Genomic DNA, 16,614 nt, shown 5'->3' with positions numbered 1-16,614 from the left:
CAGTTAAAGAGCACATTCCTCCCTTTTATTCCACCTCCTTATGAATTACTGCAACAGCCAGAAGTGAGCGTCCACAACTTAACGGTCTATCTGGATAACGCTGCAGATTAAAGCAAGCTGTGAACTGGAAGACAACCTGCTTTTCTCACAAAGTTTTACATTCAGTCTTGGCCAGGAAAACTAAAATAAGGTTTAAATTCAGCAGCAGCAGAATAAGGCACCTATAAATTTCCCTCCGCAGCTGGTGTGCTCAAAGCAGATAAAGTTCAGGACTAACATTTTGGGAAGAACGTCTAACAGGATACAGATTTGTAACTATCATCAGTTTTGTACAAGAGAAGGAAATGCTAAGTTCCATGCATATAAAATCACCTTTTGTTTATGAAAAGAGAATGACAGTTCAATAGTTTAATTGTTGGTTCAAATTAAGTCATAGCTGAAAAGAGAGCAGTCAGCACTCCTTCCCTGGACTGCAGTTAATCTTGCACTAGTCTGGCAATTTACAAAGTTCTTCATTTTGTGCTGTTCCTTAATTCTTTTATTCTTAAAGAAGTGTCTCTACCTCTTATGCACTCCATCTCTCAATTCAGTAACAAAACATGAGGCATTATGCCTTTTGAAATTCTCATCCCTGTATTCAAATTCTCTCTATTTTCAACTTTTCTAAATGAATACTGATGTCAATCTATCCACAGCAGGATACAGAAACAGGACTCAAGGTTACTTCCCCACCTGGTACTTGCCTCCTAGCAATTCAATGGTACTTCATTGGGAAGGTTTTTATTATTATTATTATTATTATTATTATTATTATTATTATTATTATTATTATTAAAAAAAAGAAATGAACAATGCATTGATTTGGTATTCCATCTTTTCAACTAAAAAAAAAAATACATGAATTTCAGATGAACATCTATCAGTTATACAATTATCCTCAAAGTCTTCCTTGCAATAAATACTGTGAATTGTAACTTGAGAAAGTGCCACCAGAATTCATTCTTATTTATAATGTTTTCTGCAACACATACTGCCTGCCAGATATTTCCCCAAGTGTATCAGATGGGGAAACATTGCAAGCTTTTCATTTTGAAACAAAAAACCAACTACTACTAGTATTTTTAAAAAACTTATTTACTAACAGAAGTGAATAAATAACTATTCAAAAGCAATCAATGGTTACCGATTAAAAGCCATATTACAAAGAGGAATACAGCACTACATTTTTCAGAGATGCAGGTAACAAACAGTGAACAAAGTAATACTTACAGTACTGTGAAATACAACACTGTGGCCTTTTCCTAAGCTTTCTATATGCGCTGAGAGGTTAAAGCAGATGGCTCGATGTCTTATAGCATCCAGTGTTTGTGCATCAAAGAAGTCATGAGGTCTTGCTAGAAATAAAAGACATCCTTAGTGTTGAACCTGCTGAAAGCATTCTAACAGATTCGAGCATGTAAATAAATCTGAAGTGTCATTAGTAGACCATTTATCTTTATAAAACTAGGGCTCCTACATCAGAGTTGCAAACAGTAATTTAACTGAGAGAATGGCTTCACTTCAAACAGAGTGGTCACAACATATTCCCCTTAAATGAAGTAGCTATTTTGACAAACTGAATTACACTTGCTCAGTTTTTAACCTTAAAGTGATTTTTTTTTCCTTATCTTCCACAATTAAAAATTCATTGTTTTTTAAGACCTATTGCTACCATTTCTAAAAAAAATGTAAACACCAAAAAGGTGGCCCAGTGCAAAGGAACGGAAACAAGAACTTTTATTAATGAATTTGAGTTCCTTTTTAATGCTAAAACAGCCCAATAAATTTCCCATAAACTTTACAACTAACTGGCCAAGGTACCCTTACAGCACAGTCAATAATTTCAGTATTACTGCAATGACTTTTAAAAGACAGTATTAAAATATTTCAAAACATGATAGTGCACGCAGTCAACATGTTAGAAGACACCTTATTTCTAAAGTTTATTACAAACCATTTGCCCTGATCTAATTTCTAATTGCTAAAAAAAGTAATCCAGCTGAATACTGAGATGCTGCAAGGAGAACAAATACTTCGAATAGTTCCTCTGCAAGCAGAATTAAATAAGAATTTGTAGTCTATAAACAGCATGCATAGTAAAGTCCTTTTTTATTCTGAAAAGCACTTTTATGGATAAGTCTTGAATACTAAAATACTGAAATTCAATTTAGAGTGTAAAGAAGGTCTATTAACTCTACCCTAAAACCCACTCTAGCCAGAAATAACTGCTACTAAGCACATATTTCTTGTATGCTCTTCAAAATATCTAAGATTTTTAAATATATTCTGTACCATTCCGTAGCAGAACTACATGAGTAATATATTAATAAAAGTATTAAGAGTTACTAAATCTTATGTGAGAGCAGTAATTCAGTATATAACGCTGAAAATAAAACTAAGAATCGTAGTTAAACTACACAATCAACTACATTATCCTATAATCCGCAAAAACAGTTATTTCCAATTTTTCTGTCCTGAATTAAAACAACTTGTACTTTCCCTTTCATCATGATTATCTATCCATTATTTCTAGACAAACTACAAATTCCACTTTAGATTAGTATTTTCTACACTCTGGGGACAAATTGTTGTGAGGTATTCATCTGTACATTATGTTCTGCCCTTATTCTATCTCAGTTGGATACTGCCAATTAGGCAATCATCCTACTGAAATGTTTTGCTGTAAGTGGTGCAAGCATTTCTTATATTGAAACCATTAACCTATCAAGTAAAAAGGAGTAGGGGTCACATTTTTCTGCATGGACTACCACTTCTTTCTTCATACAAACTAAAGTCTTCAGGAAAAACAAAAGACTTCATGTAGCAACAGACTCAAGAAAAACACAGACTCAAGATTCACATTTCATTATTACTACTAAGATCTAAGCAGTAAAAGGTATGATATATGAAACTTCAAACGTCAAGCATTTTACAACAGGTAACCCTCCACCCTTTTCTTCTATCCCTGAAAGACAAAAAGCCTATCTTCCTTTGATCTGAAATTGTGAAGATCTCTACAGACAAAATTCAAATGCTGATTTAGGCAGTTTGTTGTACCAAATGTCAGAAACTCTTTTGGAGCTTCACTCATATTTATAAAACAAATGTTTGTGAATTTATAACAAAGATTCGATAATACAAGAAGTTATACGGTGTAGCATACTTGGTATAACATATAGTTCATAGAATCCTCTAGGTTGGAAAAGACCATTAAGGCAAGTCTAATCATCATCCTGACCTACCAAATACCATTATAAAACTGTATCCCAGTCATGTCCAAACTACACCTCACAGACAGGCCAGCTAAGCTAGAAATGTGGCTCATCCTGAACACCTCGATGGGTGCACACCTGGGCTGGGGCTGGGCTGCTTTGCTGGGAAGTGCTGTCAGCTTGGCACCAACTAGAATTCTTGACTAAAATTCAGGTAAACAGTATCCACAGCCTTTACCTCACATACTTGGTGGGTCATCTTCTTGTAGAAGGAGATCAGACTAGTCAGACAGAACCTGCCCCTCATAAACACAGGCTAGCTGCTTCTGATCACTTGACTGTCCTATACGTCCCATGTGATCATACTTAGGATAATTTGCCCTGTAACTTCCCCTAACACTTAAACCAGACTGACAGGTCTGTAATTCCCCAGATCCTCCTTCCCACACTTCTTGCAGATTGAAGTCACGTTTGCTAACTTCCATGTAACTGGAACCTTACCAGTTTATCATGACTGCTGATAAACTATTAAAAATGGCAAGGTAAGCACTATGGCCAGGTCCATCAGAGTGCCTGAATGAATTCTATCCAGCCTCATTGTCTTAGGAACATTCAAACCTTGTAGGAATGCACATGCAGTTTCCCAGTGGGCTACAGGGACTTCATCAGTCTTCCAACAGAAGGGGTTGGGTAGCCTGAGAACAACTGACCTTACTAACAGAGACTGAAGCAAAAAAGGCATTAAGTAATTCAGCCTTATCCTCATCTTTCATCACAACACTTTCTCTCAGATCCAATAAAGGCTGGAGATTCACTTTAATCTTCTTTTTACTCTTGATGTATTTATAAAAGCATTATCATCTCATCATCTTTCACTCCAATAATCAAATTGAGTTCCACGTGGGTTTTGGCCATTCTCATTTTCTTCCTGCACAGCTTAACAACATCTACAGTCCTCCTGAGATGTCTGCATCTTCTTCCAGAGCTCTTTTTTTTTTTTTTTTTCTTCCTGAGTTGCAGAAGCAGCTCTCTGCTCAGCCAGATTCATCTCCCCTCCTTGCTTGACTTTCAGCACATTGGGTCAGACTGCTCCTGTACTTTCAGGTGTCATCCTATTCTGCCTTCTAAAAATCCAAGGTATCAATACTGTTCATCACCTTACTGACTTCACCAAGGATCAAAATCAGGGATTTCATCATTGTTGTGTCCAAGCTAGCCTCCAACCATCACATCACCCACATCACCCTTCCCTGTTTGCACACACACACACAAGTTCAGTGAGGCATTCTCCCTAATGGGCATCCTCACCACCTGTGTCAGGCAGTCATCCACACACTCCAGGAATCTCAAATGGATTTTTAACAGACATCTGGGAAGTTAAAATGCCCCATGAGAACAATTCTAATGAGCATGAGATTTCCTGTACTTGCTTGTAGAATATTTCCTGCCTTCATCCTGGTTGGGAGGTCTATAACAGACTCTCACCATTACTCTCACATTATCACCGTTACTGGCCTTTACCCCTGAAAGAATCAACCCTCTCAGTACCATTACCCAACTCTATGCAGCCACAGTACTCCCTAACACACACGGCTACCCCACTTCATCTCCTTCCCTGTAGTCTCTCCTCAAGAGCACCAAATTCTCCAGGCACATGAATTATCACAGGCCTCAAAGAGACATGGTGGAAGGATATCACAGCCCTGAGACTTAACTAAAACTTTCAGCTCCTCTTTCTTTTCCAAGCTCTCTGCATTTGCACAGAGGCACTTAAGCAGGGCTCCCAGTGAAACTGTTCTATTGGACAAAATGGCTGGAATTCCTTTGGGCTGCTTTTTGGGTGTTTTCCAGCTGACCAGCCAAATCTATAGGTAAAACACAAAAAACTGATCAATTCAGCAGGGCTGAACTGATCATGTCAAAGCCTTTTCATCTGACCAGCAGAATCAAAGAAGACCATCTGTCCAGAGCCTCTTACAGCTGCTCCAAGGACCCCACAGTCCTCCAAGATATGCCTTGGACTGCCCCTGAGTAATTTTGGTGCCCACATGAAATAACAGCTGTGGAGAACAGTGGACTACAGAAGACTCACTAGTTTCTTGGCAACATATCTAGCCGGCAATAAACCTCTTGAGAGTAGGCCAGGTCAGCAAATGGGCACCTCTGCTTCACAAAGGAAAAAGTCTCCTCCTGCTATCATCCACTGCTGTTTCTTGGGTGGACTGATCATGGGAACAGACTATGTTGGTTCATTTAACACCTGCATCTACCCTGACACGACAGGTCCTTCCTCTGAAGTCTAGCAGCTCTGCAAGGGCACTTCATGCAGTGGGGAAAAGCTCTCCCTCCACCTTATCATGCCAAGCTTCCATTCCTCTGTTTTCAGTATCATCTCCTTTGAGGGGAGTTCACTGCAGACCTATCTCTCCTCCTCAGCTTTCCTGATACTGTACAGTCTACTCATCACCTACTGCAGGAGGAGCTCTACCCAGGTACATCTTTCAAAAACAAGTTTACTTCCCATCCATACCTCAAAAGCAATGTCCAGAGCAGCCACGGAACAAAAAGCCAACAGGGGAGAACAGAAAGTCAATACCAAAATTTTGCTTTTTGTTTTATATAGCAACATTTGTTCAGGATTTAGCCCTAGATAACATTCAATGACTGCAGAGTAAAGGGAACAACTTGTAAAACGCATATGAACAGTTTTATTAATTCTTTATAGAGCATTAATCCCATATTTTCAGCTCCTCTTAAATCTATTAAATATTAAAATAATTTTTGGACCAAGATGTCTCCCTTCTTACTTAATACTATTAAGTTTCACATACACTCCACCTACTTAAGTAAATGAAAATCTTCTGACCAGCAACCTAATAAATGAAACGCTAAATCTTATGTAACTAATACATTCCCAATGTAAATTTCACCAACAGTAAGTTTCCACATCTCACATATCTTTCCAGTAAACTTAAACTGTTATGGCTGTTAATAAGTATGCCATCTTTTCTACTCAAGAAGCAAATACATAAAATCTTAGGTTCTTCAAAAGTCACTGAATAGCTTCAGAATTACAATGCTGTATTTCAGAGACACGTTAAATATATTTGGCTTTATATCTCTAAGTGAGTGACTTCCTGCAACAATTAATATGATTAAGGGCATCTAGAAGAGAAAGAAAGCTACTGTGATCCTGAATTATTCTGCAACATCAAAATTTGTATGGTAAAAATCAGTCATTTTTTAAACACTAATGTAAACAGCTATGAAGGCGTGCATAGCAAAAATACGCTTTTATTATAAAGGCACACATTTCTAAACTTAAAAGTACACGCTGCTTACAGATAAAAAAATACCAAGGTGTTAAGAAAGAAAGAAAAAGATTACATAGTAACGGTCTGAACTCTCTTTTAAGATACAAGACCATATACTTATCACAATAAAGCTACAGTGAAGTTGTTCTTTTTTTTTATTAGCTTGAATGTCTCTCAGAAGGGTGATGAACTTCAGATATAAAACAAGTCTATAAAAATGAAGGAACTTAATTGTTTTGCTGCATTTGAACCTTTAATTTCTATGTAGGTATACTTCAGTTTCAGCATGTATTGACAATCAACTGTCAATAAATACTAATCCATTTACACACTGCAAACATTTCAGGGTCGCAAACCACTGAGAGATTCTGACAGCATTTTTTCAGGAGAAAATTACCTGACAGTTTTTTCAACAAATGACTAATTGTGAATTTAATTTAAACACTGTAGAGTAGTGAAAAGCACCCTGTGTTGTATCTATTTGTCATACCTTATAACCCTGTTTGCAGACAAAACAGTACAGAAGTAAAGCACCTCTCCTTTTAAAAATACCTAAGTAAAAAAGACTTCACTCCTAGCTTCACATAATCTAGACTGGAAATACTTCACCAGCCTATTTTGTTGCTTTGGCATTTCAGGTAAATCTTCTTGCCCTCTCTTCTTTTAAATATGAACTGAAGCTAAATTAAGAAACTTCCAGATGAGCAAGTTCACCAAATCAGTGATAATCCTCAGCAAGTTTTAAAGAAAAGCTACCAATTTTCAACATTTTCAGAAAATGTCATCAACTTTGGATACATTTCTGGGTCACATACTCCCCAGAGCAATACATTAAATAGTCATTTCCCAATTCTGTTAGAGATGACTTTTGCCTTAAGGCAAAACCATACAGCCACCGCTGTGTTTGTCTCTAGAGGTAACAAGACAAAAAAAAAAGCTACTCAAGCAGCTGTCATTTTTCTTTTTGTGCAACACTTGATTAAGAGAACACACTATTCAAGTTCTACAGTCGAGTAAATATTCCTGAAATGTCAAAAACCAATTATACCTCTTTGCCATGGATTCATTCAAAAACTTTCTATTTACTTCCCCCACTCCTCCATGAAGATGACTTTGTGCATGCCTGCAGAACAAATTCTGCAGTCTATTCTTGTATTATGACTGGGACATCTTTTGAAGCCCTAACTACAACTTGAAATTTTAAGTCAATAGCATACATAAATGACAAAATGCCAAACTGCATTCTACTTCTACATATATTGAGGGAGACATTGAATAAAGATGTATTAAATCAGTCAACTAAAAGAACCAATATAGATAATCACACAAACTAAAACACAACTTGCAAATCTCTGAAAGTGAATTAATTTGGAATGATCAGTCTTAGACATCTGTATTTTGTTTGAATAACATAGTCAACAAAACAAAACAATCTTCTGTGAACCTGCACATACTTCAAACAAGCCCTTCCTTACAATTAAGATGAACTAAAAGAATACTGCAAAGTGACCACTTAATTCTTCATCAATCAGCCTTCCCTTTTTAAACCTTCTAATTTATACAAATTGTTAAAAGTGAAAACTTTTCAAGTCACAGTCTGAGGAAGACAGAAATGACATTCTAACTTCTATGAACTTTTAATCAGTTTCAAAACTAGAGGAGATCTTGATATTTACATCTAAGATGCATTTAATAATATAATTTGCTTATACATCCTTTGGGAATACCTAAGTCTACCAAGTCTATCATTGCTAGAGGAAATAATCCTCACCTTAAATAACAAATCATACTTCAAATAACATAGGTTCATATTAAATTAAAAAACCTCAACTGCATAGAGAAAGAAAGAATACAGCAAATCAACTCTTCCCAAAACTAAATCTTGGCTACACTCGTTATGTCATTACGTTAATGAAACGTGCTGTTGTGGATATAAAAATGTCCAGAAATACATACGTAATGATCGTCGTCTCTTATTCTTTAACTTTCTTCTTTTATTCATTCCAGCTTTAGATGGAGATTCTTCTTTGGCCTTTGGCTGACTGGCAACTTTTGAAGAGTTTTGCTGGCTGAAGTGTGTGGGCACATGACGGGCAAGTCCTCCCTGAGATGCAAAGCTGGCATTGCACCCACCAACCACACACTAATAAGAGAAGAAAATGAAACAACTGCATCAGAGCACTGCATGGCAGTCATTCACAGAGGTTTCTTAGATCTTTCAATTTGCTTTTTCTGGCTCAACCTCCAACACATTAAAAGAAAGAAGAAACTCTTAATGACCATGCAGTTCTAAGAACAGAAACAAAAGCATCTCAAATAAATTCCCATTTGAACTTTGCAACTTATAACAGTTATTTCATGGTGCAATCACTTTTTAAAATGCTTTATTATATTCTACAGCGTTGTTTAGAAGAAAATTTATCTTGAACAATGCACTGAATAATTCTTTTCATAGAAAAACACAACAGAAGACCATTTCCCCTACAGACCACCATTATATCCCCTTGCTTTTTGAAACATAGCGCTGTTACTATTTGGGCCGGAAGAACCCCAGGCACCTGTACAGGCTGGGAGGAGCGGTCCTTGAGAGCAGCTCGGCAGAGAAGGACTTGGGGGTCCTGATGGACGAGAGACTGAATATGAGCCAGCAGTGCGCTCTGGCAGCTCGAAAGGCAAATGGGATCCTGGGCTCCATCAGGAGAGGGGTGGCCAGCAGGGACAGGGAGGTGATTGTCCCTCTCTACTCGGCTCTTGTGAGGCCCCATCTGGAGTACTATGTCCAGGTGTGGAGCCCTCAGTACAAGAAGGACATTGAGATTTTGGAAAGGGTCCAGAGGAGGGCGACTAAGATGATCAGGGGGCTGGAGCAGCTCCCCTATGAGGACAGGCTGAGGGAGTTGGGCTTGTTCAGCCTGGAGAAGAGAAGGCTGCGGGGTGACCTCATTGCAGCCTATCAGTACCTGAAGGGAACCTACACCCAGGAGGGGAGTAAACTCTTCAAAAGGGCTGACAACAGCAGGACTAGGGGAAATGGTTTTAAGTTGAAGGAGGGAAGATTTAGGTTAGATGTTAGGGGGAAGTTCTTTACTAGGAGAGTGGTTAGGCCCTGGAACGGGCTGCCCAGGGAGGTTGTGGATGCCCCGTCCTTGGACGTGTTTAAGGCCAGGTTGGACGGGGTCCTGGGCAACCTGATCTGAATGTGTATGTTTGGTGGCCCTGCTAGGCAGGGGGGTTGGAACTACATGATCCTTGGGGTCCCTTCCAACCCGGGTGATTCTGTGATTCTGTTACTCTGTATCACCCCACAGTTCTACAGTCTCCTGTATTCAATACACTAGCGTTCTATAACCTCCCTCTTTCTGTTGACAAAGTAAATTTTTTCAAATAAAAAAACATACATCCATATCCACATGAAATTTGACACAGCACTTTTTTTTATAAATGCTATAAAAGGTCAATCATTATATTTCACTTGTCTAAAACTAACATCAGTAACTGGAAAAATTTATTAACACTATACACGTTTATTTTGGGATGGTATAATTACTTCAGAAGTACTTAACAAAAAGATGCCATTTTCTTTGAAACAGAAAAATAAGATGAGCTCCAATATTGACTAAGAGAAATATAGAAATCACAAGATACATAAGACTAAGCTAGTAATGCCCACAATAACTATTAGTATTTTTGTATTTGGTTTATATTCACATTCAGTAAATCATATAGTTGGAGTGGGAGGCACAAACCTTTTCTTTTGTGCTCTGAGCTTACAAGGGTGAAAGAAAACATAAACATTCCATCATGAGCTGCACAGAAGTGTGCATCATCTCATCCCTCCACTGCAAACTGATGTGGCAGCTGCAACAGCAGTTCAGCAACAAGTAATGGTGCAACTACATACATATTACTAACTTTTCTCTGAGGACTAAAGAAGAATTTGCAAGCTCAAAGCAATCTGTCCCAAGCCTGCACGTTTGACTGAAAGATAAGATGACAGCAGCAGAATACCACTCAGCATGCTTTGTTCCTAACACCCAGCTGCGCTGTTTTCCAACTGTGGCTGTTAAAAAAAAAAGCCTGAAAAGTCTACCTCTGCCTCAGACCTAGCAAACTTCTTTGATTATTATAAAACAGAAATATCGTCTTCATAAAGAGAAATGTTATCCCACTGACTTCATACTTGCTACAGGAATACAAGATTACATGACAATAAAAAACAAGAATAGGAGGATGTTCTTAGTATTTTTATTTACATGATTTTTAGAAAAATTCCTTTAAGCTTGCTACTTTCTGAGCTAACTAAAACCATGTAATTCCCTGACAAACAGCTTTAGGACAACATATGTGATTCTCCCCATCTCCTCCACTAATAAGCATCTCAAGAGACGTGGTGATCTCTAACAAAAACTTACCACCTTGCTCTGTAATTACCCAAGTTCAAGCAACAACAATACTGTACATTTATACTGTAATGACTTACAATAAGAAATCAGAGCACATCCATATTCAGAACAATACAAAGCATTCTTATCTCATTTACAATATGGGAACTTCAGTGTAACATTACAGCAAATACTGAAGACAAAAAGTTCATCGTATTAGAGATGAACAAACTCAATTCATAGATACAGATAAAATGTGTGTATTAGTTTGACCGATTTTTTTTATTCCCCTGTTCTGAAGTCCTTGAAGCACCTGCTCACTGGCTCACAAAAGCAGTTTCACAGAACTACACTAAGCAACTAAACTAAACTTAAGTTAAACTTTCATTAAGGTGCTACTGCCAAGCTTCTAGCTCTTTCTGATCCCACAAGCACTGACAAAAAGAAAATGGGCACAAATTAAGGCTATATCCTTAAGTACAACCACACAATAGGAAATTAATAGTTCAATCTTTCCAAGGCCTCCTGGAGGTCAGAAACAACTTGATGTCTTGGTATAATGCATTTATTACCACTCATTCAAGTGCAGTATAAAAAAGCAACACCTTCTGAATATACAAATATAGCAGTGGCACAATTCTAAAACATTTTAAAACACAAGTTGGTAAGACTTTGTGCTATTTCTTGATAAACAAAAAGCACAGTCTTATGACTGACTATGATTTGACCCACAGTGTCAAAACTTTGGTTTTCTTTAGTGCAGAAGAAACACAAACACAGATGATCAACACAGATTCACTATAGAAACTACTACTCTTGTTCTACCCAAAGTTGACTTTTAAAAGCCCAAACATTAAGTCCTCACAGTATGCACACTGCAACTGGCAATTACCTTTTTCTAGAAAGACAACTTACAGTCTGCAGCCTCAGCATGAAATATTTGCAAAGATCATCACATTCACATACTGAAGAGTTTAACACTATCAGATCGTATCATCAAATAATCAACAACTGATACATCAAAGATGACAACAAATGTCTTTGTAGTGGACAGAAGACAATAGAAGAGGAGAAAAAAATTCTTACCTGTTTTTTTCTTTTTTTCTCTAAAATAATATATCCAGCAATCCGTTACTAATGGATAAAGTCTCTTCTCTCCAAAGATAAAGGAGCAGTTCAGGCTGTCACTTCAGGATCTCTGGACGGTAAGTCACACCAAATCAGCTTCCCACCAGATAATTATACAGATCTAGAGGGCTTCTAATAAATCAAACTCAACTACTATGCACAACTTTACAGCAGACTCTTAGTTTTTTCCCCAAAAACTTTTATCTGAAGATTTTGCATTAAATTTGTAATATGATAGGTTGGGTCCGGATTGGTGGATATGTTACTTCAAGAGAAAATAAGTCAACACGTAAGAAGTTTAATTTCTCCAGTGTACCCATACCCACCATTATTAATGGGCAACAGTGACCAGGGACTTTAAACAAGACATTGAAGTATCTAGCAATAATTTTTTTTTTTACTCAAGTTCAAAATAATCAAATGCCTTTTTAAAAAATATTCAATGTGAATTTTTTTCAACAAATTCAATATTAATATTTTAGACATCTGGACAATCTCTACTATCTCATCATTTGAACACTAAAGCAGAATATCTTTACATTTTTTATCTGTGTCTGCAGTGTTCTAGTGAATAGAGGATACTCTGCCGAAAGAATAGTCACTATGAATTCCAAATGACAACTGAATTTACTTGGTTTTGCTTTCCACAATTTCAACAATATGCTACTCTATTAAGAGTCACATTAAGTGAATTTACTCCGTAATGAGTTGTGAAGTCAGCTGGTAGAACGAGCACCAGGGTTCTGTTTTATTATTACTTCCCCCCCCCCTTTTTATTTATTTTCTTTTTAAGCAAAGAACAGAACCCTGAAATAAATTTCTGTACTGTCATTTGATGTTGCTGCTGGAAGCATTCACCCCGTGAGCAAACCCTGCATGACTGATCTTAAACATTAAGAGCACACCCACTAGATTCAGTATGTGAAAGCAGCTGGTATCATACCCACACAGTCTTGTACTTATGGAGGATTGCTGTGAGCAATTATTTTGCTTAAAATCTTCCACACATTTGAGCTCATTTTCCCATTTGATCTTTCACTGTGCCTAACACTTTTTATTTATTCATCTACATTACATGCTAAGAGTTCTTTTGGTATGTCTACAAGTAACTTGCAATGCCTTCTACAGCAGCAAATAGTGGTTCAAAAGTTTAAGTACCAGTACAGTGCCATAGCACAATAACTATTCAACTATTTATTTAAAACAGTCAAGTTTAAGACAATTCCTCCTTAGCTTGCCAAAAAGTTACCAGCATCAATTTTCTAACTCAGACTGTTCCTCTAATTCCATCTGTATGTTCTGAAAGCCTAAAAGTTTAAGTTGTTGAACTTAAGACAGGACCTCTACTATACAATGATATTCCTGATGTTCCACCCATTTTATAAAGAAGCAAAAATTACGCAAGTGTAGAGCTAAAGAATGTTTGTATTTCTCTTTCAACTCTAGATATAAAACAAAACACAAACGTGAACATAATAAAAGTCTTCAGAGAAATAAATACATGCTTGTATTAAACTAATGCCTACAACAACAAAAAGACTGAAGGAATTGCTTATAGAAGTCTGGTTCTAGCTAAGAGAAAACTTCCAGCAACACAAAAGCAAACAACTTCAGGTACTAAGAAGAGTAGTGCCTAACAATAGGCCATAGGCAGCCAGTTAAGTTCTGGTAGACCAGTCCTTCTGCTCCTCTTGACAAGAGTAACAAATTTGGGAACAGTGCTTGCCAAAAATATGATTAAAGAAGTATACAGCTTTGCAGAAATGTCTGATTACACACTGAGAACTAGCTACAATGGTAAATGCCTCATTTAACTGACACACTTTTGCCTTGGAAGGAATCATGTTTACCCTGAGAGAGAATGTTTTCTAAACAACAAATCAGTGATGACTGCTTCAAAAATACAAATCCATCCAGTATCAAAAACTGGAGAGGAAATGAAACAGAAAAACAAAGAAATTCTAGGACTAGAGAGGAACTGAGGTCCAGAGTTCTATCCTAAAGATCTAGAATATTATTTTTGCATTAGTTTAGCAGATGAGTAAGATGTAAAATATCTCCTACTTAGTGAATGTATATATGCTACTAGGAAGTTGTTCCATATTAAAAAAAAAATTGAGCTAATATAATCTCAAAAATAGGTATTTATAAGCAAATGTAACTTTCCCATGACATTGGCTACTGCAATATTCAGGTGTTCACACTAAACCACACAAACATAAACCACAGGAGGAACTTATGAAACAACTGCCTCTGTAATCTATAAAAGGGTTCATTTCAGTGACAAATGAACCACACAGTCAGATAGTTTATAAGCATACATGGACAGGGCAGGTAAACCCACAAAGAACTTAAAATGGAAGCACAGCAGCTCATTCACAGCAGAACACAGCTTTTAAATCAAAGGACAGTGTTACAGGCACCACAAAAAGAGGGAATTAAACCCACAATGGGCAACTACATAAAATGAATTCATTTGCAGGCAAAAGGTAGGCAGGAAGGGGACGTATCCTTCAACTGAATAGACCTGCCAAAGGCAGCTTTATGCTTCAGTCAATTCCCAACTGCTTTCCAATTTAATATTTTTGTCCCTTCTTTGACTAGAGATGAAGGAACACAGCAACCCTGCTATATATTTATTAATCTCCAATCTTCATTAAACAATTATAGCTTTCTCATATCTTTGCAAAAGTAAATTTTCTCTGCATTTTATCATCACCTCCCTAGATAACATCCTTTGCCTTTCTTAAAACCGTCCTGAACGGTTCTTCAGACAACAGCACCAAGCTGTCATTTGCACTACCTTCTAAGCAAAGTCCTCACAAATTCTGGCGTTTATTTATTAACAAAAGAGTGAATGACTTGGCATTTTTCACTGAGTCCTCTAAATTGATAATGATTCCTTCCTTTAAACTATAACTCCAGTGTAACCTTACAAAGCAACAGATTTTCTTTTTTTTATTTTATTAATTTAGGTTTTTTTTTATTGAGATAATCAAGAACAAGGTCTTCAATACAACTCTAAAGTATAAAACTCTGCTTCTGCTAGAAATCTGAGGAATTAAGATTTACAAGAACAGCTAAATGCAAAAACATTTTGTTCTTGAACTGACATAAAGCAACAACTGATCCTGTTGAGTGTTATTTCTTAAGTGATTTTTTTATCAGACAGATTTCAAAAGCTTGAAAAAGTAAGAATCAAGAAGAAATGAGACTAGATAACTAACAGGTTATCATAATCACATCATGTGGGCTCTGAGGACTATACTCATCATAAATGAATTGGGCAACAAAAGAGTTTTACTAAAATTCACACCACAATTATCTTCCATCCAAAGCTCCCAGGAACAGATTTGAAAATATGAAGATAAAATACAAACAGAAACACTGAAGACAATGGTAGGGAAAAAAAGGAAATGGCACACTTTGAGCCACAACAATAAACTACTGCAATCCTAGCCTACGCTTTATTCTTTCCCCAAGTGTGCCCAGGCAAAACTAGCTGGGGAAATAATTCACACTTAACACAAGATGTTTATTATAAGAACCAACTGTTTGAAATTGGAGGGCTTTAGCTTTAAAGAGGCTAGCCAAAATATATATATATATATTTTAAAAAAACAAACACTGGGATGTTAGTTTTACTCGCTGGGCTAGATAACTCTCCCAAGATTCAAGAAGTACTCTTTTTTCCTGACGTATGTTCTTCTCTTTTAAACTCAATACCTCTAAATTTAGTTTCTTTGATCTGTAACAAGCAAGTGTTGAAACCTAGTGGAAGACTTGTCTATAAGACAGAAACCTGCCATTGCACTCTAACGTACATCCTTAGTTCTAAAATGAGAAGAAAGAAGGTAAAAGTTTCCCCCAATTACTCATTTTCAAGTTGATTCAAGGATTTGCAATTATGATTAGATCAGTTACTGGAACAATCATACTTGAAATCTTCTTTCAGAGATCTATGATCCTTACGCTATGATTCCAAGTGCATGCTAACTTAATTCCTTTGAACAAAGAAAACAATCAACAGAAGAACAGAATTTCCTTCCTGCCGTCCACTCTGAGAGAAATGTTCAGACTAAATTAAGCAGTTTGGAAGGGGAAAAAAATTAATAAATATATATATAATATCTTTAAAAAAAAAAAAAACGCTTTCACCTGCACTGAACTATTTTTACTCTCTAGGTTTTGAGCATAGTTTTTTGCTATAGCTACTATAAGAAGCTGTGCAGAAGCAGTAACTTCTTAAAGAGGTCACTGTAACAGAAAAGTACTTTTTAGTAATAAAACTGCCCTAAAATTAAAAAAAGTAGATGATGTTATACGAGAAGACAGAAAACAGAAGTGGAGAAGCAGTGACTAAAACTTGATGGGTTGGAGCAAGGAAGGGGAAGGGAGGTATAAAATGCTACCTAGATTTAATAAATGAAAAAACCACCCTCATTCAGTTTTCAAATCCTAGATGGAAGAACTTCAATCTGAAGTAGTGTGGGTGAGACTTACCATCAAGTGATCCAGGACTGACAGCTATGAACTGCC

General features: G+C 36.8%; 1 protein-coding gene across 2 annotated transcripts in view; it reads right to left on the bottom strand.

The window, feature by feature from the left end:
• Positions 1–16,614, bottom strand: part of AEBP2 (AE binding protein 2) — a 51,260-nt gene that overhangs the window by 11,563 nt on the left and 23,083 nt on the right. For both annotated transcript variants that reach the window (XM_048941736.1, XM_048941745.1), the window contains exons 4-5: positions 8,522–8,708; positions 1,270–1,394 (exon numbers count right to left, since the gene is read on the bottom strand). In XM_048941736.1, coding sequence (XP_048797693.1) covers positions 1,270–1,394; positions 8,522–8,708 — 312 coding nt within the window. The remainder of the gene's footprint in view (positions 1–1,269; positions 1,395–8,521; positions 8,709–16,614) is intronic.

The sequence above is a fragment of the Lagopus muta genome, chromosome 1, assembly GCF_023343835.1.
Source record: "Lagopus muta isolate bLagMut1 chromosome 1, bLagMut1 primary, whole genome shotgun sequence".
Taxonomy (NCBI): Eukaryota; Metazoa; Chordata; class Aves; order Galliformes; family Phasianidae; genus Lagopus; species Lagopus muta.
This window is presented reverse-complemented; position numbering and strand designations above follow the sequence as displayed.